Source organism: Terrapene carolina, unplaced genomic scaffold (assembly GCF_002925995.2).
Source record: "Terrapene carolina triunguis isolate 2854851 unplaced genomic scaffold, T_m_triunguis-2.0 Scaffold62, whole genome shotgun sequence".
NCBI classification, from domain to species: Eukaryota; Metazoa; Chordata; order Testudines; family Emydidae; genus Terrapene; species Terrapene triunguis.
In genome coordinates, this window is record NW_020664413.1 from 47,366,903 (window position 1) to 47,392,205 (window position 25,303).

Consider the following 25,303-nt stretch of genomic DNA (forward strand, 5'->3'; position numbering starts at 1 on the left):
CAGTACCCCCCACACACTGGAGTACCTGCCAACCACGGAAAGTACAGTCATTTTGCTATCCATCAGACTGATCCTGAAGTACTGCCACGTCCTTCACTGTGTTGTAATGTGACTCCTGGAAAAAGCTTAGCATGCCAGCAGATTGGTGTCATCTCCATATCGCTAAATAAAATGTGCCCAGCTGAACCCTATAGGCCAAATTCTGCCCTTGAATGTCCACAAATAGCTCTCATTGAGCTCTTCTTTGCTGTATATTTTTTATAGTCTCTGGGAAATAATTTAAGAAAAATAGAGGGTCAGGCAGCTGGCTCAGGGGCTAGTGCTACAAAGTGAGAGATTCGGGATTGCTCCCTGATCAGCTAGAATCTAGCAGGATTGCAGAGGCGCTACATTCAGCATCTGTGGGCGGGAAAGAACTCTCATAACATGCTGCAGTGGCCTCTCTCGAGCCAATCCAGGAATGACACTGATGAGGTTTGAAGCCAGCCCTATACACTTCTTTTTGCCAGAAATTAAGTTGCTGCAATGGGAGAAAATAACTGACAGAGTGCCGAGGGAATCCTTGGACCCCAAAATAAGACAGCACGAATAAATAAAAGGAGAAACTGCTCCCAGGGCCTACTTATTTGGCTTTCCAACCCCAACAGTTTCTTGTTATTTCTATAGACAGTTTTATTTCTTAAAAAAAAAAAAGAATAGGGATGATCTAAGACAGTTTTGCAGCATTTCTATTTTTTGCACTGACATCTAATTTTAATGTCAATATTAATCAGGCTGTTATGACTTAGGAGACATGATAACATGCTCATTATGATAAAAGAAACAGAAGCTTTCAGATCTTCATTAGTAGTAACTGATGGATGAGCATGAGTTCTGCAACAACTGGGGAGAATCAGAGCACTCAAACTACATTAAGCACATGTTTTTTCTGATTGACATCAATGGACCTTAAGCATGTGCTTAAATGCAGTGCTGAACTGGGCCAGTAAAGAGTAATATGGTGCAATAAAGACCACATTTAACAAGAGAAATAGGAAATAATAGCCAAGTGAACATACCAAAATAACATTGAAAGAGGAACCTGAGCTTTGACATCTCCTGATCTTATTTGTTTTAAGCATTCAGCCAGTACTAACAGCTTCCCCATGAAATATTAAATCAATTAAAAAATCTTGGTTGCCAAATGCGTCCAGTTTTGGGTTGCCAAGCATCCGGTTTTTGACCAGAATGCCCGGTCAAAAAGGGACCCTGTCAGTTCCGGTCAGCATTGTTGACCAGGCTGTCAAAAGTCCAGTCAGCGGCGCAGTGGGGCTAAGGCAGGCTCCCCACCTGCCATGACTCCACACAGCTCCCGGAAGCAACCAGCACGTCCCTGCGGCCCCTAGGTGCAGGTGCAATCAGGGAAGCTGATGCTGAGGTGGTGCTTGGGGTGGGGGGCAGCGCAAGGAGCTTCCCTGATTGCACCTGCACCTGGCGGCCACTTCCTGGGAGCCATAGCAAGAGCCACCGAGACCCTTCATCCCTGGCACCACCCAAGAGCCCACACCCCCAGCCAGAGCCCTCATCCCCCATCCGTACACCCCATGCCCCAGCCCGGAGCCCTCTCCTGCACCCCAAACCACTCAACCCCAGCCCCACCCCAGAGCCCACACCCCCAGCTGCAGCCCTCCCGCACCCCAACCCCCTGTCCCAACCTGTTGAAAATGAGTGAGGGTGGGGGACAGCGAGCGATAGAGGGAGGGGGGATGGAGCGAGCGGGGGGGGCGGGACCTCAGAGAAGAGGCGGGGAAGTGGTGTTTGGTTTTGTGCGATTAGAAAGTTGGCAACCCTAGTACAGTTACAATAGATAAGTCTGTTCTTCTCAAGAATGGCTTTCAAGAAGGATGCAAAGGCTGTGAATTTCTCCTTTTCATTATAGAGTCATTTGCAGAAAGGGTTTCCTCTCCCCAACAGCTAGATGTGTGTTAAGAGCAGACACTTATCTTTTATTTAAAGGAAGGATACAGCAGAGGTTTGTTTCATATACATGAGCCAGTATAGGATAAGCTTTTGGAAGTGTTGTCAAGCTGTCCTGTTAATGCCTGGCAAAATGACTCACTGGACATCATCACAGGAAAGGAAATGGAACAGAATAAAAACGGAACAGGATGGGGGCTTAAAGAGGAAAAAGAGTAGGGAGAGAAAGGAAACAGGACTGTTTAACGAGGTTACAAGTTCTGTAACTGTGTAAGATGAATGATATTTAACAGCTTGTGATGGTTCTGTGGGTACCCAGGACTGTGAGTCTCCTTGTCAGCCCCCACTTCTAGTGAGAAAGCCCGTGCCATGGTGGCTAAGACCACCAGCCCATTAGCCACTCAAGCACTCTCTTTCAGACTATGCCAGCCCGGTCTTTACTCTGCAGGGGAACAATAGATGCACCCCAGTTCCTGAATCTCTTTGAAGCATTCCTCTGTGATATCCATCCTTCCTGCTAGGATGGAGCATCACCAAGACATATTATCCCCTGGTCATTAACTTTTACTCCAAGTCCATATAGCATATTTTCAGGATAGTTATATTATTCCTTAAATGTTACCCATACATAAATCTCACAATGTTTATGAATCTTGACAAGTTACGAACTCTCTATAGATACCTTACATGTTACTCTTTATGGATAAATACCCTGCCAGGCATGTGTTTGGTGTAGTGAGTTTGTCAGGTCTGAGTTGAGTTGTTCACAAAGAACAGTGGACTCTTTGCCAGGGGGCCTGTGTATGACACAGCATCTTTGCAGTGAAGCTACAGACTTGTATTGCCAATTGTTCTTAGAACTTTTCAACTAATCTTGAGATTCATCAGTCTTTCCATTTATTAATATCATGTGTGCTCTGGTCTCACTTATAGGTAGACTAGGGCATCACAGAATTTGCTGGGCAGGTTTCCAAAGAAGGCTAGTGAGGCATTCCATTCAGTGTGTACCCCTTATATAGTCATATGGGTATAACTTCTCCATCTAAGTTCATGGACTATAAAAAACAACATCTGTAGCCTCCTTCATAAAGGAAACAAACAGCCACAAAATGAAACTTCATCATTTAAATCAGAGGGGAATTGAAATAATCAGGAAACTATATCTATACAGTATAGGAGAAGCAGACATAAAGGAATTATTTCTGGCAATGCACTGATTGAGAACAACTGTGCTTCTGTCCACTGCAATATGAATTTATACATCCAACTTAAAACCCACCAGAACATAACGAACACATCATACATAGCCCTCAAACTATCTCAGCAGCACACTGACATGACTCTTTTACTTGCAAAAGTATGGAGTTGCCTTTTTTGTTCTAATGAATTGGTAGAATGTGTAAAAGTTCCTCTACTCAAAATATTTTTACAATGAAAGAGCCATAACTATACAAGCTATTATGTCACTTTGAGCAAAAATCAAATAGAAAACAATGTATGGATTGTCTCAGTAAACACATGTTCATGATAACCTACTGCAAAGCATCTTACTGGGCTCAGAGTAACTGCAAATGTGTCACTTGTGCGACTGACCTTCCGACTGACTAAAATGAGAATTTGGGTTTGCAAGGAAGACTTCTGGAACTTACTGTAAAATGAGTACAAATAGTATATTCTCACAGAAGCTATTAGTAATATTAGCAACAAAGCTGGTTCCAATACCTTCCCTGACTCAAAACCGAGCTTTGGGGTTGAAATTTCTCATCCTGCACCAGATTCAGATCTACAGTTGTATTTTATCATGATTTCAAAATTCTGAAGGGATACTGAACACTGGCAAGATGGGTATATCGCAAAACAAAATAACCTAAGATGCAAAATGGCATGCTTGAGAAATCATCTTGGAAAATGCCTGATAAAGGGATCATTTTTCAATTGTCTATTCTGCCCCCAAATCTCAGATTCATACTAGTTTCTAAAATATTTCTCACTTTTAGACCCCAGAGTGACACCTGCTGGATTCAATGAACAGAAGGGTGGATGTCCCCATTATACAGAAGGCTGCATGATCATCCCTGAAAAGGTATCTTTGTATAGTAAAATAAGGTTGTACAACAATTTTCTTTTCTGTGTATAGCAGGTATCCACTGAAATACACAATCCCATTCATGGCAAAGCAGGGTAAGGGGCTCACTCTGTTAAGATAGTCATTTAAATACATCAAATTAGAATTATTGGACATAAGATGTTGGAAACAAATTACATTTTTGCTGTTAGAGACAAATGGGAATAAATATTTTAAAAAAATCACAAAACAAATGAATATCGATACAAATCTAACTGCAAAGGAGATCCCAGTACAATATTTTAAGTGGTGTTAGGTTCTCCCCTCCACCCACCAAAGTATACTGATTAACCAATAGCTTAATGCACTCAAATCAATTACTACCTACAATGATTTTCTATAACAGCCATCATCATTATACACACAAAAGAGACAAATAAGAATATAAAGAGTTCCATTTTATATAATTTCATACTACTACAGTTCCTGCAGTTTTCAAATGTGGAAGTAGCATTAAAGAGCCCTAGATAATGTTGAAAGAAGGGTTTTAATTACTATCAATAAGACTATTAAGAATAAATACAATTTACTAAACACTAAAGAGATCATTGCTTTAAAAATAAAAACCTCTATAGAATATTCTTTAGAAAAAAAGTTTCATCATCACTGTGTTTAATTCATAGAACTTGGTATTCCAGTTTGAGCCTGACTAATACAAGCTATATTCTGCAGTCCTTACTCAGACAAAATTCTCCCTGAACTCAGGGGGAATTTGCTTGAGTAAGACATGCAGGATCTAACCATGTATCAATTGACGTCTTCTAACATTCCATTAGTTGTTTATTTGTCAGGTATGGTTTAATGATGTCCAATGGAAACTGAACTTCTTGGAACAGATCCTCAGCTGGTGTAAAATGGGACATTTTCTTTAAGTTCAACAGAGATATGCTGATTTATACCATCTGAGGTGCAGTAAACATTACTTAGTTTAAGTCAAGCCAGTTTTTTAAAGCTTAGTTCACTTTAGAAATAATGAATTTCAACTGTATCTTATCCTGGGAAAGTGGCTCTAAATAAATCACTTCAGTCCTACTGGACAATATATACTGTAGCAATGCTTAAAAGTGTTTGCACAGAGGTAGGGCAGAAAAAAGAATAGCTTTTCTGGGGAAATGTAAACACCATAAACAAGCCAGAGGAACCAAAGGCAGACATGCATGAGAAATAAGAAAACAAGACTTTGATTGAAAATGCAAAAGTTAACTCTTCCAAGTCTGCCTGTGTTTCAAGAATAGAACAAAGAAAATGCTGCAAAAGCAAAGATACTTGATGAAAGGTAATTTAATTCATCTTTATAATTCTGGAGTGTTTAGAGTTCTCTAAACAGAAATTAGATAAGGAATGGTCTAATTTCTGCTTCTCTCTGTGTAATGTGTATTATACTGAAAATATCTGACTACAAATAAGATAGTGTAGAGAATTTTAATTGATGCTACCAAAATAAATACAATTTAAAGAGAAAGGGGTTTGAACAGTAATGGGACAAATTTTCCATGTTTATCTGGTTTATAAAAACAAGAATGGCACTGAACTGTAGTCAATTTCAAATATTGATCCTTGTGCCTTGTATTTTTTTTCTGAAGAACACAGGAATTGAATGGACAAACCGGATTAGATCCAATTTGCATAACATCTTTTTAAAACAGAATATCTCTGATTATTTAAGAAATCATTAATCAAATCATGAATGAAAAACAGCATGGTGTGGACAACAACAACAAAAACCTATCAAGTTTTTCTCATTTAAAAGCTATTTTCTTGACAAAAGTCAAGGTTGTAGAATTATTCACTTGTTCCTAAAATCAATGCTATGCTAGAATAAATTCCAAAATTCTGGCACGTTATACGTTAAAATCTTAAACATTTCCCCTCCTAACTGAGAAACCAAGCCTAGGGAAGGTGTTTTCAATAAGCATACCTCTTAATCAATTACACTTTATGATCTAAAGTTGATGCGCCACCAATGACAAGCTATTATACATGCTTTTACAGCAGAGGTGAATTTGGGCTGTGACTTTATTCCAGTATTCTGTATACATTCATAAATGACAGCTAAACAGTATGCATAGAAGTAATTTTACTACTAAAACCAAGAAAACTAAACAAATGCACGGAAGAGAACAACTTCTTAAAGAAAGCTTAAGTTAAGTAGCCTACAGAAATGTAGAAACTAACTTTTCATTGAAATTGCTCATGAAGTAGCACAAGGCGTCTTTAATATTTACTATAAAACTTACTAGAAATATATTTTTAATATCGCTGCATATACTTTAATATTGGAAACAGACTGGGTTCGGTATTTTCTTAGAGGGAGTTACTGAAGTATTCAAATAAGTTTGCCTTCGTGATTTATGAAAGCTTTGTGGGCCCAGTCCTACAGAAGCCTCACACCCGAGTAGTTCTACAGCAGGCAATGGAACTACTTGCATTTGCAAGAACTAAACTGAGCAAATATTGGCAGGACAGGCCGGTTTTATTCTTTATTTCCGGCTATCAGAAACCTTTACTCATGTCGAGTAGTAACTTACTCCATGAGCAGTCCCACTGAAATCAATGGAACTCTTCAGAGAATCAGGTACTGCTCACCAGGCATAAGCAGGGCAGAATCTAACCCCCACTGAATTTTGATTAAACAAGTTTACTCAATACTTCCAGACTTAAAATGAATAATCAATATCAAAAATTTTTGAAATTACTAAAAAATGTCTATCAGCAGCCTGTCAGGAAAAAAAGAAAAAGGTGTAAGGAGAGACATCCTTACATCCTGATATCTGTGATGCAGTTAATTCCTCAGCACAAAACTAAAACTAACTATAGCATAACATGCACACCTTTTGTGAAATGCTGGTCAGTGGAAGAACTCCCATGGACTTCAATGGGGCCAGGACTTTATTTGTTGTGCCAAATCAGAAAATTTTTTTGTTTGTTGGGACAAATCTTGCATTTGTGAAAATTGAGCAGAACTTCCACTGAAGTCAATGGGAGTTTTGCCTGCTGAGGGTCAGTGTGTGTTTGGGTTGAATCACCGAGCAAGGTATCACAGCTTGAGTAAGCCTGGGAGAATCAGGATGTTGAGTACCACAGAATTTGGTCCTATATTTGGTCATACCCATGGTTAGTAATCAGGTATACTTAATACTTTTCTTTTGTACATCAAATCTTTTGAGCCAAACTGCTCAGCATCACTGGTTGGTTATCGCGTATGAAATATGCTAATCATTTTAGATTAGGGCCTTGCTCCTGCACACACTTAAACACATGCTTAATGTTGCAAGTGTGAGTAGTCCAGTTGCAGTCTCTGGTACTACTCACTTAAGCAAAGTTAAGCTTGTGAAAGATTGGAGCCTAAACCATTTAGCGGAAACAGTTGTTGTAGCCAATTATTTCTAGTATTCAGTTAATTAAAACAACATTAGCACTGATTTCTGTATTTTTTATTGTTTGATTTTATCAACACTAAATGCCTTTTGCCCCACACCTATTGCCAAAGCAAGATAAAGAGTTTGGGATTGATCCTCAGATCACTGAGAGTTTGACCTCAGTGGAAGCAGAATCATACGAGATTCTTCAGAGAATACTGTATAAATACAGTAACTGACTAAAACACGGTGCCTAAAATAGATAGTATTACCATGTCTGACCTGCTACATTAATCACACATGGAAAATATATATGAAGTAATACACAACATACAGCAGAACACATCCTCCCTCATGCTGCCGATTTCTGTGTGATCTTTAAAGTAGTGGTTTTCAACAGGGGTCTGCAGACGATGTCTAAGGGGTCTGCGAAAGACAAACTAAAACCGGATTGAACAGAATTGAACTATATATGCAGACAATAGATTTCGAAAGAGCTCTGTACCTCCAGTTGAAGATATTTAGGGATATACACATGAAAAAAGATTGAAAATCATGACTTTAAAGATAAGATACAGCCAATAAAGCCTACTATTAGTCATGCTGATCTAGATTAGTGTAACTCCTTTGATTTCAATGGAATTACTCTAGATTTAGAGGCAGTGTAGCTGAGAGCATAACTGAGCCATTTATAAAGCATCATTCTTAATTGTTAAATCCCCCATAGTTGCAAATGAGTGTCTAGGTTCCATGATATGTGAAGACAATCTGCTGTAAATCAGAGTAGAGCCTGGCCCCAGGTATTAAATGTGAATGTATTAAGGTAAGATAGTAACAACGCAGACGCTTCTATGATTTTCCAGTATTAGCAGGGGCTAACTGAATTATTGCAGGACAACGTCTCATTTGTATCTCATATGTACACTGTCGCCGATATTATTTCTCAACATAGATTTCCCGTAGTAGCATACATTTTCATGGGGTTTTTCCATCTAATGATCCATGACATCAGCTTCCCTACCCCCCCCCCCATCATATTTACACACACATGCAGCAATTGACTAACAAAGGTAACTATCATAGGAATGTGCCTTCATGGATACAGACAGGAAATACTACTTCTAAATTAGAAAGTTTAATCCTCTCTAGGGCAAACAAGATAGATACCAAACTTTAGCGTCAGCTTAACCCTTTATACTAAAATGTACCCACTCCAATCATACATTTCCAGTTTTCCACACTGCAATGGTTTAATAAGTTGGGGAAAGGAGGAAACATTTTTTAAAACTGATCAACACAGAAGGAAAAACTAAAACACCAAAAAAAACCCACCCCCAAACCAAAACACCCCCCCCCCAGACAACACCCCACCCCTCCCCCTGCCACACACACATTTGGTAGGGAAAGAAAACCTTGAAAAAAAGAAGGGGGGGGGGAAAAACCTCACCAAAAACTGACAAACTAAAATTAGTTTTTCCTTAAAAATGACAAAACCCTTTTAAATTCTGTTATAAAGCAGCAAGGAGTCATTCTGGTCTAATTTAAATGTAATCTCTTTCTCCTGTATGATAGCAATGACAGTGGGACGAGAAGAAAATCAAGTAAAGAAAACTGCTCTGCTTTTATCACTTAATTCTTCCTCTCTTGAAAGAACCCCAGTTGTTCTGAATTAGTTTTAAGGATTATTTCCCAACCAGTAAAGCCCTAATCCTCTCCAGATGCAAATACTGAAACCTGATCAGCTAATATTAGGATTTGTGAAAGAATCCTTTAAGTGCTGACTTGGGTGTCTTGTTTGTATCATCCTTTTTACCAATCCAACTTTTGATTAATTTGTTAAATATTTTAACAATATCAATTATAAAATCAGCTCAGCATTTGTTCACTAAAAAAACATAAACAAAGACTTTTTTTTCTTATAGCTCTACCTCTGCAGATTACCAACATGATCAGGTTAAAAAAACAAGCAGTTCCTCCTTATAATATTAATATCCATTTTGATGAATACATTCAGATGCCCCAGGGATGTCATTCTTCTTTAATAATACAATAAATCTGTTTTAATCTGTACTCACCAAACACAGTTCCTTTGGAAAAAAATTCAAATAAATTCTTGGATCTCAATTTGATTTTTGCCTTTCAATTTATGAAAGAGTGTGATTCTTCCTCCTTCCCCCAGCAAGGTGGAGAATGATAAGAGACCTACAATCTGATCCTGCAAGCTGGGTATAATCCAGTTTATCAGAGCCTGATGATCCTAATGTAAGAGGTTACTCTGGTCTTCTGTGGAGAGGGGGGTTGCTCTGAGGAGAATTGGAAGGGTTGTCAGATTGTAAGTGATCAGCAGCAGAAGGGAAACATCAGAGCTTCCTGTTACATCACTCTGACCCCGCCTGCATTTAGTAGTATTAAATTTCTTTCTTTCTCAAATAGCACACCCCAGGAAAGCAAGCTCCTCTTATATTCCCAGACAAGAACTGGAGGCAGCCTGAACACTGACATGTTTCATGTGGTATCCAAATGTATTGTTCCTAGTGAAAGCTAGTTTACTTTCACCTTCACTGAGATCTGTTGAAACTTGCCATCCAGATAAACTAGTGCCTTGAAGTGAATCTGAAAATATTCATTCTTTTCCCAGTTTAAAACAAGTTCCAGATAAATAAACCAACCTAAATCTTTACTCATAAACAAAGAATGTAGGACAATAGCTGCATTCTTACTAGCTCAGTGACCTGACCGTCTCTGACAGAATCCTTTCTACAATAGTTGCATTCTTACTAGCTCAGTGACCTGACCGTCTCTGACAGAATCCTTTCTACAGATGACAGCACTGTATGTTGCTCTAGGCATTTGACTGTTAAGTGCTAAGGAGATATACCCAGAAATAGTTTAATATTGGAAGAATAAAATTATGTTAAAGATCAGAATCAAATCTCCACATGCAGACAAATATTAAATTAAAACTACCAGGTTGTTCCTGTCTCAACTTTTTTTTTTTTTTTTCAGTTGCAAAAAATAAAATAAAATAAAATTGAGATTGCACGAGTGCAAGAGAAAATATCAAGGTAAAATAAAATAAAATTGGCTATGTGGATCAGTGCTGGACAGAATTCAGACCTACATTTTCCAAAGTGGCTAGTGATCTCAGAAATGTTAATTTTTGGTTGCCCAGCTTGAGAATTCTTGAGAACATACGAGTTTAGAGCTTGAGTCAAAGCTCACTGAGGTTAATGTAAGTCTTTCCACCAACGTCAATAGATTTTGGAACTGGGACGTGACTTTTTGAGGTGCTGATGACTTGTCCTCAAAATATCAAGCCTCTTTAAGGTGTACTAAACTGGCCATCCAAAACTGTAGGCTTCTCAAATCAATAGATATTTTGAAAATATAAATGACGATGCCGTAATCCAAAACAAATGGGAGCTCAAGACATTTTAGACTCCAATCCTGCTAACTCTCACACACAAGTAGTGCCATTGAATTGAATGAAACCACACAGCTATGTAAAGATACTCATGAGAGAAGTATTTGCAGGACTGGGACTTTAATGGCCACCTGCCTCACTTGCGTCTAAGTGCTGCAGAGGTCTTAAATCAACGTGAGAATTGTTCGAGAATAAAGTATGATCAGTGTATGTCTTTTTAAACAAACACACTCAAACTAAGAATTGATATGCTAAATTTCTGGACAATGCAAGCAGAAATAAACAAGACACTGGGTCTGATTCTGAACTCACACTTATGTAAACCAAGAGTAACTCCACACAGGACAATGGCCTTACCTTAGTGTAAAACTGGCTTATAGTTTTAAAAGGAAGCGGTATCATGGAAATATGGAAGTGCCTAGACCCTGTTCTCTAGCAGCACCGCTGGGCTATAAAGAGCTAGAAAATAAGGAGAAGCAATTTGAACCTGAACACTGATGTGAAATTAGTTCTTTGTCATGATAAATATCTATGCAAAACATACAGGAACATAATAATTAGTACTGTAGTTATGTAGATTGATCTTTTCACTCTCTCTTTTTGGGAAGCAAGTAACCCAAGAAAGCAGAATTGTCCATGGACACAGAGTATGTATACAAAGAAGTGAGTATTTTATTACCTGAACATCTCTAAAATTCACAATTTCTCTTTGGCAAATAAAGTTCTTTCCTATATATTTTTTTTAAACGAAGTGCTCCAGCAATATTTAGCTTACTGTAGATGTGGTAGGATCACCAAAATCTGTCAAGGGTCTCAGCCTTATGACTACACCCAAGATTTGATGATCCAGATTAACTTTATAGAAAGGAAAAATCTTGGATCATTAGGTCCTAGATTTAAACAAATCTGAGCAGCCAAAAGATTTTTGACACCCTACCATATATATAGTAAGTTAAACAGAATCAATATATACAGTAAGTTAAACAGAACAGGTTTGTGCACCAAAGATTTGCTAATCCAGAGCTCTTCTGCCAAAACATATGGAGTAACACTATGTGAATCAACCAAGCACAAGAAACAAGACACAAAAAAGTTCTTATAGCATGTTAACAGCTATGAACTATACTGGAGAAAACCTTTTTAAACAGGGGTAGGGAAAACATTACTCTCTAGCTACCTAGAAGACTATGATATGTGCAGTGTAAAGCTGCCATCTAGCGTTCAGCATTCACCCATACATCATTTAAACATCAGTTTTCATTTCATAGTTTGCATGATGAAAACATAGTTGCTAGAAGGGGCTGCACAGACCACTTCTGATAATATAAGAAATTATACAACTTGTTAGGCCAAACACAATGTGAACATGAATGAGGTTTGAAAAAAGTTCAGATAACTTTCTTCCCCATCCATTTTTAGGCATTTTCTATTTCTAGTCATGAGCAGAAATAGGAAGACCAAACACATACTGTTCACATGTTATTTTCCTCCTGATTAAAACTATGAGTTACCTATAGACCAATGAGAGACTATTTTTGATAGATCTCCAGATTTGTTTTGCAGATTAAATGCTCTGCTGTACGTTCAGAAAAGGTTATGGATACAACATGGGTACTTTCACTGATCTCTAACGTATCCAGTTTTATAGACACAAAGCATGAGATTTTTCATTAATTATTTCCTGCGATCTATCTATATTTCATTTTATTTTTAAACTAATCCAATTTTAAAATGAAGATAACACCTGAAGGAAATAGCTGTGAGGAACAAAATTTACTTGCAAGTTAATATGCAGGAACACATTGAATCTGGAAGGCCAGACATCTTATTAAAATTTAAAGAAATGTACTGGTTCTTAAAACAGGTGTGATGGCAGTGAGAAGAGAGAAGAGAACTAAGAGAAATATAAGTAGAATGGAGGAAAGGGAATACAGATTAGAAAAGTAGTAAAAGTGGTGGGGTGAGTATATTAAGAGAATTAAGAAGTGAAAAGAAAATGGAAGTTCTGAACACAGTCTAAATTTCCTTCAAATAATGTGAATGGATTTCTGGCTAAAGAAAGGAACCGATGAAATATATTAAATGCCAGGAATATGGTTATTGGTGTCACTAACACATAGCATTCAGTTTTCTGATTTTTGTAACCTGGACCTAGATCCCTTCATTCTTTCCATCAAACCAACTCTGTTATCCAATAAAGATTCATCATTCACTTTTAACTGTCTTTGTGGAGCAAGTGTACCTGTTGGTGTCACAGAATCACAGTGTTGGTGCTCTGAAACAGCTCTGAATGAAGTCAGGCAGGATTCTAGTGCAGTGTGTTTTCCTTCAGTGCACATTCTCACCAGGGCAAGAAGCCTGTGCCTGGGTCTGACCTGGGAGCATTCAGCACCCCAGTTCACACTGTGAGCATCCTGCAGCGAGTCCACCTGGAAAAGCCTTACATACCCCCAAAGGGCCATATACCCCAACTTTGCAGTCAGCAGTGACTCTCCACCAGCCTTGTAAAACAGAAGAGTTTATTAGTTGATGGGAACACAGCATAGAACAGATCTTGTTAGTACAGAAAGCAGGAACATTCAGCAAATTCCATTTTGGGGGATCCAGAGCCCAAAGCCCTGGGGTCTCCCCCAGGAGACTGACCAGCTTCCAGCAGCCAGCCTTAGTCATGAGTTACTGCCCCATCTCCTTACTTTGTCTCTTTCCTGGGCAGGCACTACCTGTCTCACTTTGTTTTCCATCTCCTCCAACTGACTCTGTATCCCTGGCCATCAGTTACCAGGATACAGATACAGGATGCGGTTCTCTCTGTCCCCAGGCAGTCACACCTGCCCCTAGGGGTCTTTGCAAGGATCACACACCCTTGTCCCACCACCTAGACACTTGAATAACACATAAGGGAAACTGAGGCACACAGTATTCAGACAAAACAGTAAGAACATACCCACTTTGTCACCGTTGATTACTCTGAGTTTAGTTGCTCTGAGGGTGTCACACTGAGCAGAGGAAGAGGTGCTATGTGAATGAGAGAAAGGAAAATGAAAGGAAGCTCTGTTGTGGATAATATCAGGGGACAGACAGATCAGGCTGTAGTGGCTTTCCCTCAGAAGGATAAATAGCCAATAAGGGATTACTTTGTGGGAACATGAGTCTTTTCCGATGTTAAATGGGATGTGAAGAAATAATTTTTTAAAATGAAATACTAGCCCTTACTGCTTAAGGAAACAGGATAGGTGGAGGGGAATTGTAACAACACTTCCCAGATCACTGATGCGTGCCCAAATCCTGCACATTCAAAGAGGGATGATTCATGTTCTTCTGGGGTGAAATCCTGGTCCTATTGCAATCAAGGGGAGTTTTGCCATTGATTTCTATAAGGCCAAGATTTCACCCCAGCTGTGCAATACCTGTCTGTCTGATAATGCCCAACTCCTTTTTCTGGATGGAAACACTGGATATTGCTGAGTCACTTCACATTATTGATCCTACTCTTCAATTCATTGCTCTTCTTTCTAATGGAGAACACTTAGAATCAAATTCTCCAGGCTGCTATAATTTATGCCAACCATGGGAATCACCCTGACTGTGGAAGAACACATTGAGCTTCATACCATCTCTGCACCCTCTCCTCCTGTGGTGCACTGTGTGGCCTTCACGCATAGCCCTTATTTTGCTTACCTACTGCAATGTTCCCGTAGGTATGGTTTGTAAAGCAGCAAAGGATCCTCTTCAGGATGAAAGAAGCACGATAAATGTAATATTAGAATCGTATTAATGATAAGAACAATGGGCCAAGATTATGCCCTGAAAACTCCTAGGTAGTCTCCTCTGTAAACCGTGTGGCATGCACTGTTGATCTGCACATGTGGGGTTGATATGGGAGTAAAAATCAGGCTGGGGAGAAGCAGGTGGACATCATCCCCCACCAACACTGCAGAGCTCAGGGCATAAATGAAAGATAGCCACAGGTTATATTAGATTTTGACATGCCAAATGACCACCTTTCCCTCCCCTTCATCCTGTAGAGGGAATGTCACTTTAAGCAGGGTTTTGTGGACAGTCAGCCGCTGAGGAAACCTGATGTCAGGATTCCTTGGGGCAGTGGAGGGAGGAGAATGAAGGGATCCTGTTTCAAGCAGGGAGGCAGAAGCTCCATGGGTTCAGCTCTTCAGAAAACAGGACCAGTTTTGTATATTTAAAATATTTCATCTTTTTAAAAAAGCTTTTTGCTATTTTTACTATCGACAGACCAACCCTGCAAGTACTTACTGCTGCACATAGTGTTTTCTATGATATGGTGCATCATGTAGGAAGTGGTGTTGGCTTTAACTTCCCAGAGTGAGCACAACACTCCAATCCCCTGGGGGAATCAGTGGCAACCAAGACACAAGGGAAGAAGGGGTGTCAACAATACTTCAAGCCCACTCATTCCTTCCTTGGGCTGCCCTCTGTCAACTGCCCATCCTCCTACCTGCAAGCTGATCCATGGTGATCCCTTCAGTGGGGCTACTCACAGTAATAAGCACTGTACAATCCAGGAATGGATCCTTTATCTGGATCACTTTCCCAGGTGAATAGCTGCTCTCCTTATTTGGGCAGAAGGGGAAAATAGATTTAAAATGTAAACAATTCCTGCATTGCCTTGTTAGTGGTGCGAATTAATCAAACTGAGGTTCTGCCAAATTGAGCCATTTAATTATGAAGCTTTTAAGAGAATTTTTCACATTATAACGAAACACCATCATAAACGTTTCCATTTATTACTATGCTACAAAATCCAGATTACCATACAGAAACAAATGCACGGATAAAAGAAGAGAACAATGTTTCATGAAACTCATGGTTATTACAGTTTTAAAAGACTACAGGGTTAATAACATTGCAAACAATATTTAGCACATTTGCACTTTTTAAAAAACCACACAGTAAAGACAGGGTTTTGCATAAAGTGAAAGTCTGATTTCAGCTTTCATTTTAGTAGCAATGCTTTGGATTGAAGCAGCAGCATACACAATTAATCCACTTGCAATATGTTTTCTTAGTACATGAAGTAATAGGTGAAACCAATATTTGTCTGATTTACATACTACTGAAGGTCCCATTACTTTAAGCTTCTTTACAGTCTCAGCATTGCAAATGGTGACACCCTGGGGTTGCAATGGCAGCCATGGAGCAGACTTGATGAAAAATAAAGGATTTCCCCTAAGAATGGACAATGCAAATCCATCTTAAAACTGCTGCTAGTTTGAGAACTGTGCTCTTACTACTAAAGAATAGGGGTCTGATGCTCATTTACACGAGGGCCCCCTTATACTGCTATGGCAGTGTAATGGTGTCTTAAAGGGTGTATAAATGATATTGCCAGAGTGGTAGAATGGCCCATAGTGTAAGTGAGAACCAGGCGCAGAATATCTTAAAATGACATTTTTGAGCTCAAAGTAGCACTTCAGGATATCATCTCCGCAGATCTCATATACTCTGCAGGATTTTGTTGGCTGACAAATAGTGCTTGGATGGGAGCACTCCAAGTAAGACACAGGTGCTCCAGAAAGTAGGGTTGGAGATTCAGTAGGGGGCAGTTTTTCCTTTGAGCTCGTACTAAGCCAATACCTCAGAATGCTGCAGGGGGAAGAGGGGGGGCGGGGGGGGGGGAGGGCTCATTTTCAGAGGAAATGAAAAACCAAGATTCTGTTTCCCACTATTGTGCATATCACTATATTACAGTGATTGGACAAGACAGATCTGATACATACAGTTCAATTCAATGGGAGTTTAGCCTGTGTAACCGTGCAAGATCAGGCCTTCTAGCTGCACTTATCATTACTAACTTGCCCAGATGTCTAATAAAGTTATCTGCTCCATTACAATGCAGTTCACAATCTGCACAGTTTATGTCTAAGCTTCCTTATATAATACTGAATATGTTTCTCATTCTAGGTCTGATTTAACATATTTTCATCTGATTTTCCCGGTATACGTTAAAATAAAAACTAACATTTTTACTGAATCTTTCATCCAAAGATCCTAACATGCTTCACTGGGACTGAGGAATGCAGTCATAATGTGATTGCAGAAGCAAGTTATGCTGTCAGTTACCCCAGTGTAGACTTTGAACTGCAGTAAGTGAGATCAGAATCAGACCCATTAGGACCATAAAACAAATTACAAGTGGGGAGAAATGACACTATTGATCTTCACTAGTTATTGGAATTATTCTGGATTTACACTGGTGAAGAAGAGCTCAATTTGGTCGAGTCAAGCAGTTATCACATTATGATTCTTTGCTCCTCACAGAGTTTTATTAAAGATACAAGAATAAGGCATCATATTTTCCAGGGAATATTTCAGTCCTAGAAGCATTTTTCAAAGCAGTAGCAGCACAAAATGTAGCAGAGGACAAACAATACAAAAAGCATATGCTTCTGAAATCACTCGGACAACTCATACTAGACAGAAGGATGGTTCAGTGGCTGAGGTACTAGCCTTGTACATAGCAGACATAGCTTCAGTTCCTTCTTCTGCAACAATTTTCTGTGATTTGAAACAGTCAGTCACATAGGGTCAGGTATTTAAGTGCCTAAAAAAGGCAGATAGGCACCTAATGGGATTTTCCAAAGTACCCATGTACATTTTTAGGCACCAAAATACCTTTAAAAATCTGGCCTTTAGTTTCTCTCTCTGTTTCAGTTCCCTGTCTGTAAATCAGTGATAAGAGCAATTTCGTATGGCTCAACAGTATAGTGAGGAAAGATATATTTATGAGTGTGAGAGGCTCACATATCATGGAAATAGGGCCATATCAATTAAGATAAGTATTCTGAAAACCAGCTCATTTTTATATATGCAAAGCCTTTATTGCCAAATGATAAATGCTCTTTTTAAAAAACAAACAAAAAAAACCTATCCAGCATCTATTATATTTTCAAAGGGACAGGACATGTCATGAGATCTTTAAAGTGCCCAACTTACTTACAATTTTTTGTTTTGTCTTTAAATAGACAAAGATATACATGCTTTACCGGGAACTATTATCTTGCCAGCCGTGTCTCCCTTGCCACAACAAGGTGAGGCTTGGTGACTTCAACTGTAGAGATCGGTGTCCCTGATATACTTTGGGCTTTGTGAATATCCACAGTGACATTTCTCCACATGTTTATGACTTGAATATTCTCTTTGTGGTTTTAGTGGGACTAACTCTGATCCTACACCCTATTTACAGCAGTCTGGCTCCATGGACTCCAGCAGAGTTAAGACCTGGTTTACACAATGTATAATAAATGAGATCAGAATCAGGCCCAGGCTCTCTTTTTAGCAATAGCCCTCTATCTGTATTCAGGAATGAATTATTCATGCTCCTATATAAAAAGCACTGTACGTCCTTTTGAGAAGAAAGTTTCCAGAGGGAGACAAACAAGACAATAAAACAGACTAGGTGAAGCCTGCCTGATCTTTGAATCATTGTGGCTCAGATATACACCCACAGTCTGTTTTGTCCTACTTCAGCTCTATTGGTGAGTGTACATTGCCAAACTGCATTTTTAACTAAGTTTATCAGAGAAAAATTAAATGCTGATCGCTTAGCACAAATGAAAGAGGAATACAAAACAAAATAGATAAGCCGTCCAATAATGTATAATCAAATGATTGGTACAGTAAGGAGTTTAAAAATGCTGTCATTAATGCTTTCATTCACAGATGAAAGATAATGGAGTAATTCACATTTCTCTTTTAAAACAGCAGAAGTTATATCCTTTCAATGATGATTTCATCTTCTGTCAGCTTCACTGGCTGTTTCTTTCTTTTTCGCTTGATTTTCAATAAACCTCTTCGTCCTTGTTTTTTACTGAAATCTAATGGCAAACAAAAATTAATTTTACATGCTGTACCAAATAAGACATCCATATCATATGAAAATAAAGAAGGGCCAGATTCTGCTTTCTGTTACACCTGTGTACTTCCATACTAGAGTTACTACAGATTTACACTGGTGTAGCTTGAAGCAGAATGTGTGCGATCAGCTGGGATCATGGGCCTGATTCAGCTCTTACATACACTGGTGTAACTCCACTGACTCTAAAAAGGAGTTAACTTACAGTACTGTAAGTGGACCTGATCCAAAGCCCACTATAGTCAATGGCAAGAGTCCCATTGCCTGTAACGAGAGCTGGATCAGACCAGTGACAACAGAATTAGGCCTAATGTTTCTTAATGACTCTTATCTTTTGAAAAAAAAATCTGCAATATTCTGCAGAAAGGTAGACTTTCTATGGATCCACACATGAAACTTTGAATGAAGTCAATGGGTGAAATTCATCCCTGTACAGAGATCAGCACAAGGCCCTGTGCCACATAAGTCTCATTGATGCCCTATTTGGAGGGCTTCAGCGGTGCATGGGGTTTGCGCTCACCTTCTGTATAGGGTTGACTTTCACATGTGTATCTGAATGCACAATTTGGCCCTTTGTGCACAGGCAGTAAAGTGGATGCCTCATCCCGAAATCACATTGATTGGAGCATCCTCATTTTATTTGTTCCAGTGAAGGTTGCTTTACCACCATTATTATTATGCTGATTGTGAACATCGAGAGCCATGTTACAATGTGGGGGAAGTATGCTCTCCTATTTACTCCAGTGTTCAGGCAGGGAAGACAGAGACAGAATAAACTTGTGTAACAGTCTTGAGATTTCACATCAGCACTTCTTTCCCACAGTGACAAATGAGCAAACCCAAAAGCGAGTTCATTTTACAAAATTGATCACTTGCTACCTGGGGCAGCTGGGGCTTGTTGGCACAACATGGTATTAAATATGTCTGCATTTTATAACAGCTAAGCATTTAGGACCAGATTTTCAAAGGTATTTAGGTTCTTAAAGATGAGGATAGGCAACTAGAGGGATGTTCAAAAGTGGTTAAGCAAGTTAGCAATCAAGGGAAGTCAGTTACCTACTGGGATTTTCAGAAGCACCTATGTGGATTTTTAGGTGCCTAAACACCTTTGAAAATCTGACCTTAAGACCCTGATTCAGCAAAGTGCTTTCATCATGTGAGTTGTCCTATTAATTTCAATGGAACAGAACTACATACAGGCTGAAAGTTAAGCACGTGCTTAAACGTTTTACTAAAAGAAGGCCATATTCTCTTCTTGATGCACACATGTAATTCCAATTAACATTACAACATACTGTGCTGTGGAGATAATCATTTGCTGAATTTAATGGATCAAGCAACTGGTTAAATGTTTGTTGTACTACAGGCATATTTTATTTGATCAATTATAAAACATCTGATATGCAATTCTTTGCTAGAATCATAGCACGTTTTTATTATCTTTTCATTGTTACATTTCAGCAGACCCACTTGCATGAAATGTTCAGGCTCTGGATAGCAGAAGCTTAACTTCTTTGCACTGTTGATTTCCCTACCTTTCTTACAGGTCCTCAAACATGAGTTTTTGGAGTTGAAATTATTTTCATTCCCACCGCACCCACTGTAGCTAAATGGATGGCATCTTCTAGTTGAGTGATCATAGAAGAATCTTTTCTCATTGGCTTTGCAAAGGCCTCGATCCGCAGGAGTCATGCAGAGAGAAGGGAGAGGAGGTGGTTCTAAGAACATTGAGAAAACATGGTTAGAGGCACCACTGGGTGTCTGGTGCTGTTTCCTTATCTGTTATATTCAGTGTCACAAATGGCAGAGTTTAAACACATACATAGGTACAATGTGAGCAAGCCCTCCCCACCCCCCATAAGTACATTAAGGCAATATTAGGCATGAGTTTTTAATCACACAAAGCTCAGGAAATTCATAGGTAAATTTCACATCAACTTTACTTCTGCCCCCGACATGTACAGTATATATTACACTAGCATCTTTCATTACATGATCACACAACATACTAGGGCAAATTCTGTCCTCACATTTGAAGTCAAAAAAGCAGGACTTGCCCCACTGCATATGTAGTAATACAAAATGCTTCATATTTTCACCTAACATTATAGAAAGAGGTGCTATTTAACATCACTGGTGAGAAAGTTTAACTGACGCACCTTGCAAAAAAAGAGGAGTAATTTAAACATTGACTATATGAAAATAGTACCGCCAAAATGTTACTAAACCTAATGAAGTGACTGCTCCTCAGAGAGTCTGCACACCTTCAAATCACTGAGGGCTGATGGTGCTCAGCACCTTGCAGGATTGGGCCCTGGCTGTGTAGATTTGGAGGGCTAAACCTAAGGTCAGAGTAAGAACAACATTGCCCAATAAGAAAATTCCAGGCAGAGCAGACAGTGTGATTGGCAGTCTAACCAAGAAGTGAAGGGGAAGAGTAGGCGCAACAATCAATAGAGAAGCTTCTGGAATCTGGTGTTAGTATGGCATTTACATTTTTAAGGTTCCAAGCAGAATGTTGCTGTCCTGTTATTGCTCTTATTGTTTCTGTGTTACTTCAAGTGAAAGGGTAAGAGCTGAAGCTCTGGAGGATGGACAAGTGGTGTCCAGAATGACTGGAAGCTGAACCAAGTCCAGGGAGCTCACCCAAAGCTGGAAGGAGCATCAAAGCAAGGAGAAGCAGGAGGACCGATCACCTCAGATGGGCTCAGGCCTATTTCAGAAGCCAAAGTGAAAATTATGCATATAGTTTCTGAAGGCAAGAAGGCTGAAGTTTCAAGGGAATGGGAGCCATTTTATCAGCCTAAGCGCTGTGATTCCTAAGAGGATGGTGAGAAGCCAGACAGAGATTCTTGAAGAAGCCACAGGGCTGGAGAGCTGGAAAAGCCCATTCAGAGCAAAGAACAGCTGGAAGTTTTCAGGAGAGACTGCAATATAACAGAGCTGAAGGCATCCTGAAGATACAGAACGACGAACCAGACAAGCCGCTCAGTGAGCAACAGGCTACGAGGTGGCTAGAAACGCCCAGAACTGCAGGCTGAAAAATAAAGGAGAAAATTGAGTTACATTTTACGTGTCTTACAAATGTTCTCATTACCAAAAATATTTGCATGTAAAGTATGATTAGCTAACAGGTTCCCTGGATAGCATTATAAAAAAGAGTGTGAAATATTGCTGGGAAGGAAAAAAAATAGTAATTGTGGTGGGGAGGAAAATAACAGTAAAATGGAACTAGAAATTTTTAAGCGACATTAAGAACATTACAGTGTTGAACAAGAATTCTTTGAATGCAAAAATTGAGTAAAAAGTTTTTAATTGTACTTTAAGGTAAGTGTAGTCTTTTCAGGTTTCAATATGAGAATAAATGTGTAATGTATGGGATGTAATCATGTAACTAAAAGGGTTCATTGAAACTGCTAAGAGAAGAGAGAGAAAAAGAATTAGTGACTGCATGAACTGTGTTTGGAGCGTAAGGATTGTTATTCCAGAAAGGACAAATGGACCAGTGTTTTGTGTCTGACAGATCAATGACAGTGCTTCAGACGAAGATTAGAAAAAAGCCAGCAATATGTTTGCCTAAATAAATTGCACTGGTTTAACTAAAGCTGTGATTGTTAAACTGATTAAGTTAAACCAGTGCAAACTCCTATGTGGACACCTTATTTTGGATTAAACTAGGTTTATTTTAAAATTAATCAGGAATAGGTTTAAATTAATTTTAAATAAGTCACTCACAGCAAAACAAGAGACTGTCCAGATAGGGGTATGCACCATTTTAAAATAACTTTTAGTTTAATAAACTGGTGCAACTTTCTTGTGTACACCAGAGCTAACTGAGCAAGTTTATGCCAAGAGTGAATTTCATCCTGACCTCAGCTGCAGATGAAATTACGCTCTGAAACACAAAGATTGCTTCAGGAAGCAGTAAAGACCAACAGACTTACCTATGCTAATCTGGGAACTTTTGAACCTGGAAAAAACACAAAAGGAGGGCATATCAGTGACAACGGGTAGATGAGACTGGGATGTTATAATATTTCGCAGAGTTCAAGTTGGGAATATAAATTACTTGCCTGGTTTGTTCATCTTCTAGAAAGAATCCTTGCCTCAAGGAATTGTCACGCTGCGAGCAAGTGTGTCCTGGGAATTAGTGCCACGGGGCTGGCCCTCTGGGAAAATACCATGACCATGCATGCAGGTGCCCCAAGAACATGGGTTCATCACAATGATTGGGAGACAGCTAACACTTTGTAAAGCCCATATTTCCTTTCCATAATGGACTCTCCCTCTGGCACTAGGGTTGCCAGCTTTGATTGGACAAAGATTTCATCACATGACAATCTTTAATTAAAGATTATTTTTTTTAATTTCTGGAGACTCCAGGACAATCCTGGAGAGGTGGCAACCCTATGAACTCTCCAACTGCCCTCCAACCCTATGAACTCTCCAACCGCATGGACATTCCTGCATAACTTTCCTCCTTCCATGAAGTAGTTTCAGCTGAGTAAGGACGGTCTAATCCAGGTGTGTGTAATACGCCCTTCGAAGTGACATCTGAATGCTATGCGGGAGCCTTTCTAATGGTACTGTTTCTAAAAAACTATGCTGCACATTGTCCAAGGCATTCTGTCAAAAAATAAAAAGACTAATTTAAATGGATTGTCACAATCTTCAGGAGGCCTGCATGTCCCCTGCATTTTGTGCAGCTTCATGGAAACAGCCCGCCTGTGAAAATCTGTACCCTTTCTCTATGGAGAAAGGCAACTCTGCGTGAAGGCCGTAATTAAGAAAAAAAAATGTAATGATAAAAAGAAACAAGGTCTCTTGTGGATTTCATGTCCCACAATTATACCGGTGATTAACAGATTTTGATTTTAATATACTGACTACTGTGATAGTCGCCATCAGTGTGAGATTGACAATTTAAAAAAACATGTTAGAAGTATGTAACCACATTTGCACAGTGTGTCTCTCTCTCCCCGCCCTCACCCCCACCCCACCCCCAGTGGGTGGACCACACAGAGGTCTGGATAGCCTTTGAGCTAACCAGGCTAGGTCTTGTTGCACAGGCAGTAGACACTAATTGTTTTAAAAAATATCAGTGAAGCACAGGCTTCAGCATGATCTTTACAAGCCTGCCCAGGATCCTGGGTACTTACTTGGGCAGCTAGCCTGCACTGAAGTCCATGCTGCCACAACTTCACCGCTGTTGGTAGGCTAGCTAGCTTGCTTATGTCTACACATTCTGCAATCACACCTTTGACTGCTCTAATTAGGAGTCATACATCTAATTATTTTATGCTTGGAACTACAGTGTTACTCTACTGGCACTTAAAATAACATTATGGGTTTGATGCAAAGCCTACTGAAGTCAAGGCAGTTTTTCCATTTGGGGTTTGTGTGCAGATGGCTGGGTGGTGGTGTTCTGTGATATATAGGGCAGCAGACTAGATGATCTGGTGGTCCCTTCTGGCCTTGAGCTCTATGACCCTTAAAGACTTTTGGCTTTATCCTCTGAATTCTTGTTCTCCTGTTTATCCAAACCCCTTCATTTATGCAGGTTTTAGATTTCCAGTGACAATTTCATATACCTGGACTTCCTATGTTTATTATTTGCCAGATAAAATGTCCCATAGCTCAGCACCACGTGGTCATGAACAGGCAATGAAAGAATCCATTGTATTGTATACATGCAAGGAACAGAGCGAAGGCTTCTGAGTAGCGATGGCAGAAAGTGTTCCAACAAAACAGCTTTCCATCAGAAACTGCTGATACAATGGAATAGAAACATTCCATGAGAACATGTCAGTTCCGTTGAAGTTTTTGACAGAAGCCAGGCCTTGGCATCTGGGTTACCCAGCTCCCTGGCAACCTGGCAGTCTGCCTGGTGGGCTCCTGTGGAGCCCAGGCTTCCAGCCTCTCCAGAGCTACATGTGGTTGCCTGATGAAAAGCCAGAAGCTGGGAAGTTGGAGATCCTCGGGTGCTCAGACTGGAAAGTTTTGAAATTTGTTGAAAAACAGGGAAGGAAAGAGAACCACCACTGAACAGGGACTCTGTCCTGTACTTGAGGGCTGGACACAGGCTGTTTGGACTCCTTTGCAGGAAGCAGCCAGCTCACTCATTCTTCCTCTATCCATGGATAGGGTCCAAGAGCCAAGTGTGACACAATGCGCGTTTGCTGTGTTATCTTTCATATATCTAATAATTTCAGAGATATCACCAAACTGTTCCCTGAGCCCTACTTTATTGCAGTACCTAAACTTCGGTCTCAGCTTTCTGGTTATCAGGGAAGAGAAAACTGAACAATCTTCACATAAATTGCAGAACTGTTACAAAGATAACAGATGATCAGATCTTGCATCCAACAGATCAGATCTGAGAGTATAAATTGCTACAGGTATGTTAACAGGTAGAGCAATGCCAATTTACCCCAGTAGAGGGTCAGGGCCATGTTTGGAGAGAATCTTTTAGTAACAAGAATAGGAATTGACAACCTGCATAAATCCATATGGATTGTGCTGATAATTGGATTTCACTCCTGTACTATGTT

General features: G+C 39.5%; 2 protein-coding genes across 3 annotated transcripts in view; both read right to left on the minus strand.

Moving 5' to 3' along the window:
* CALCRL (calcitonin receptor like receptor) overlaps positions 1 to 9,742 on the minus strand; it is a 96,354-nt gene extending 86,612 nt beyond the window's left edge. Inside the window, exon 1 of the mRNA XM_024201145.3 lies at positions 9,516 to 9,742. The gene's annotated coding sequence lies outside the window, so the exon portion shown is untranslated. The remainder of the gene's footprint in view (positions 1 to 9,515) is intronic.
* A 5,795-nt stretch (positions 9,743 to 15,537) lies between these two features.
* The window catches only part of TFPI (tissue factor pathway inhibitor), an 81,429-nt gene continuing 71,663 nt past the window's right edge, over positions 15,538 to 25,303 (minus strand). For both annotated transcript variants that reach the window (XM_024201148.2, XM_024201149.2), the window contains exons 7-8: positions 20,288 to 20,470; positions 15,538 to 18,714 (exon numbers count right to left, since the gene is read on the minus strand). In XM_024201148.2, the coding sequence (XP_024056916.1) occupies positions 18,608 to 18,714; positions 20,288 to 20,470 (290 nt within the window). In that variant the 3' untranslated portion in view covers positions 15,538 to 18,607. The remainder of the gene's footprint in view (positions 18,715 to 20,287; positions 20,471 to 25,303) is intronic.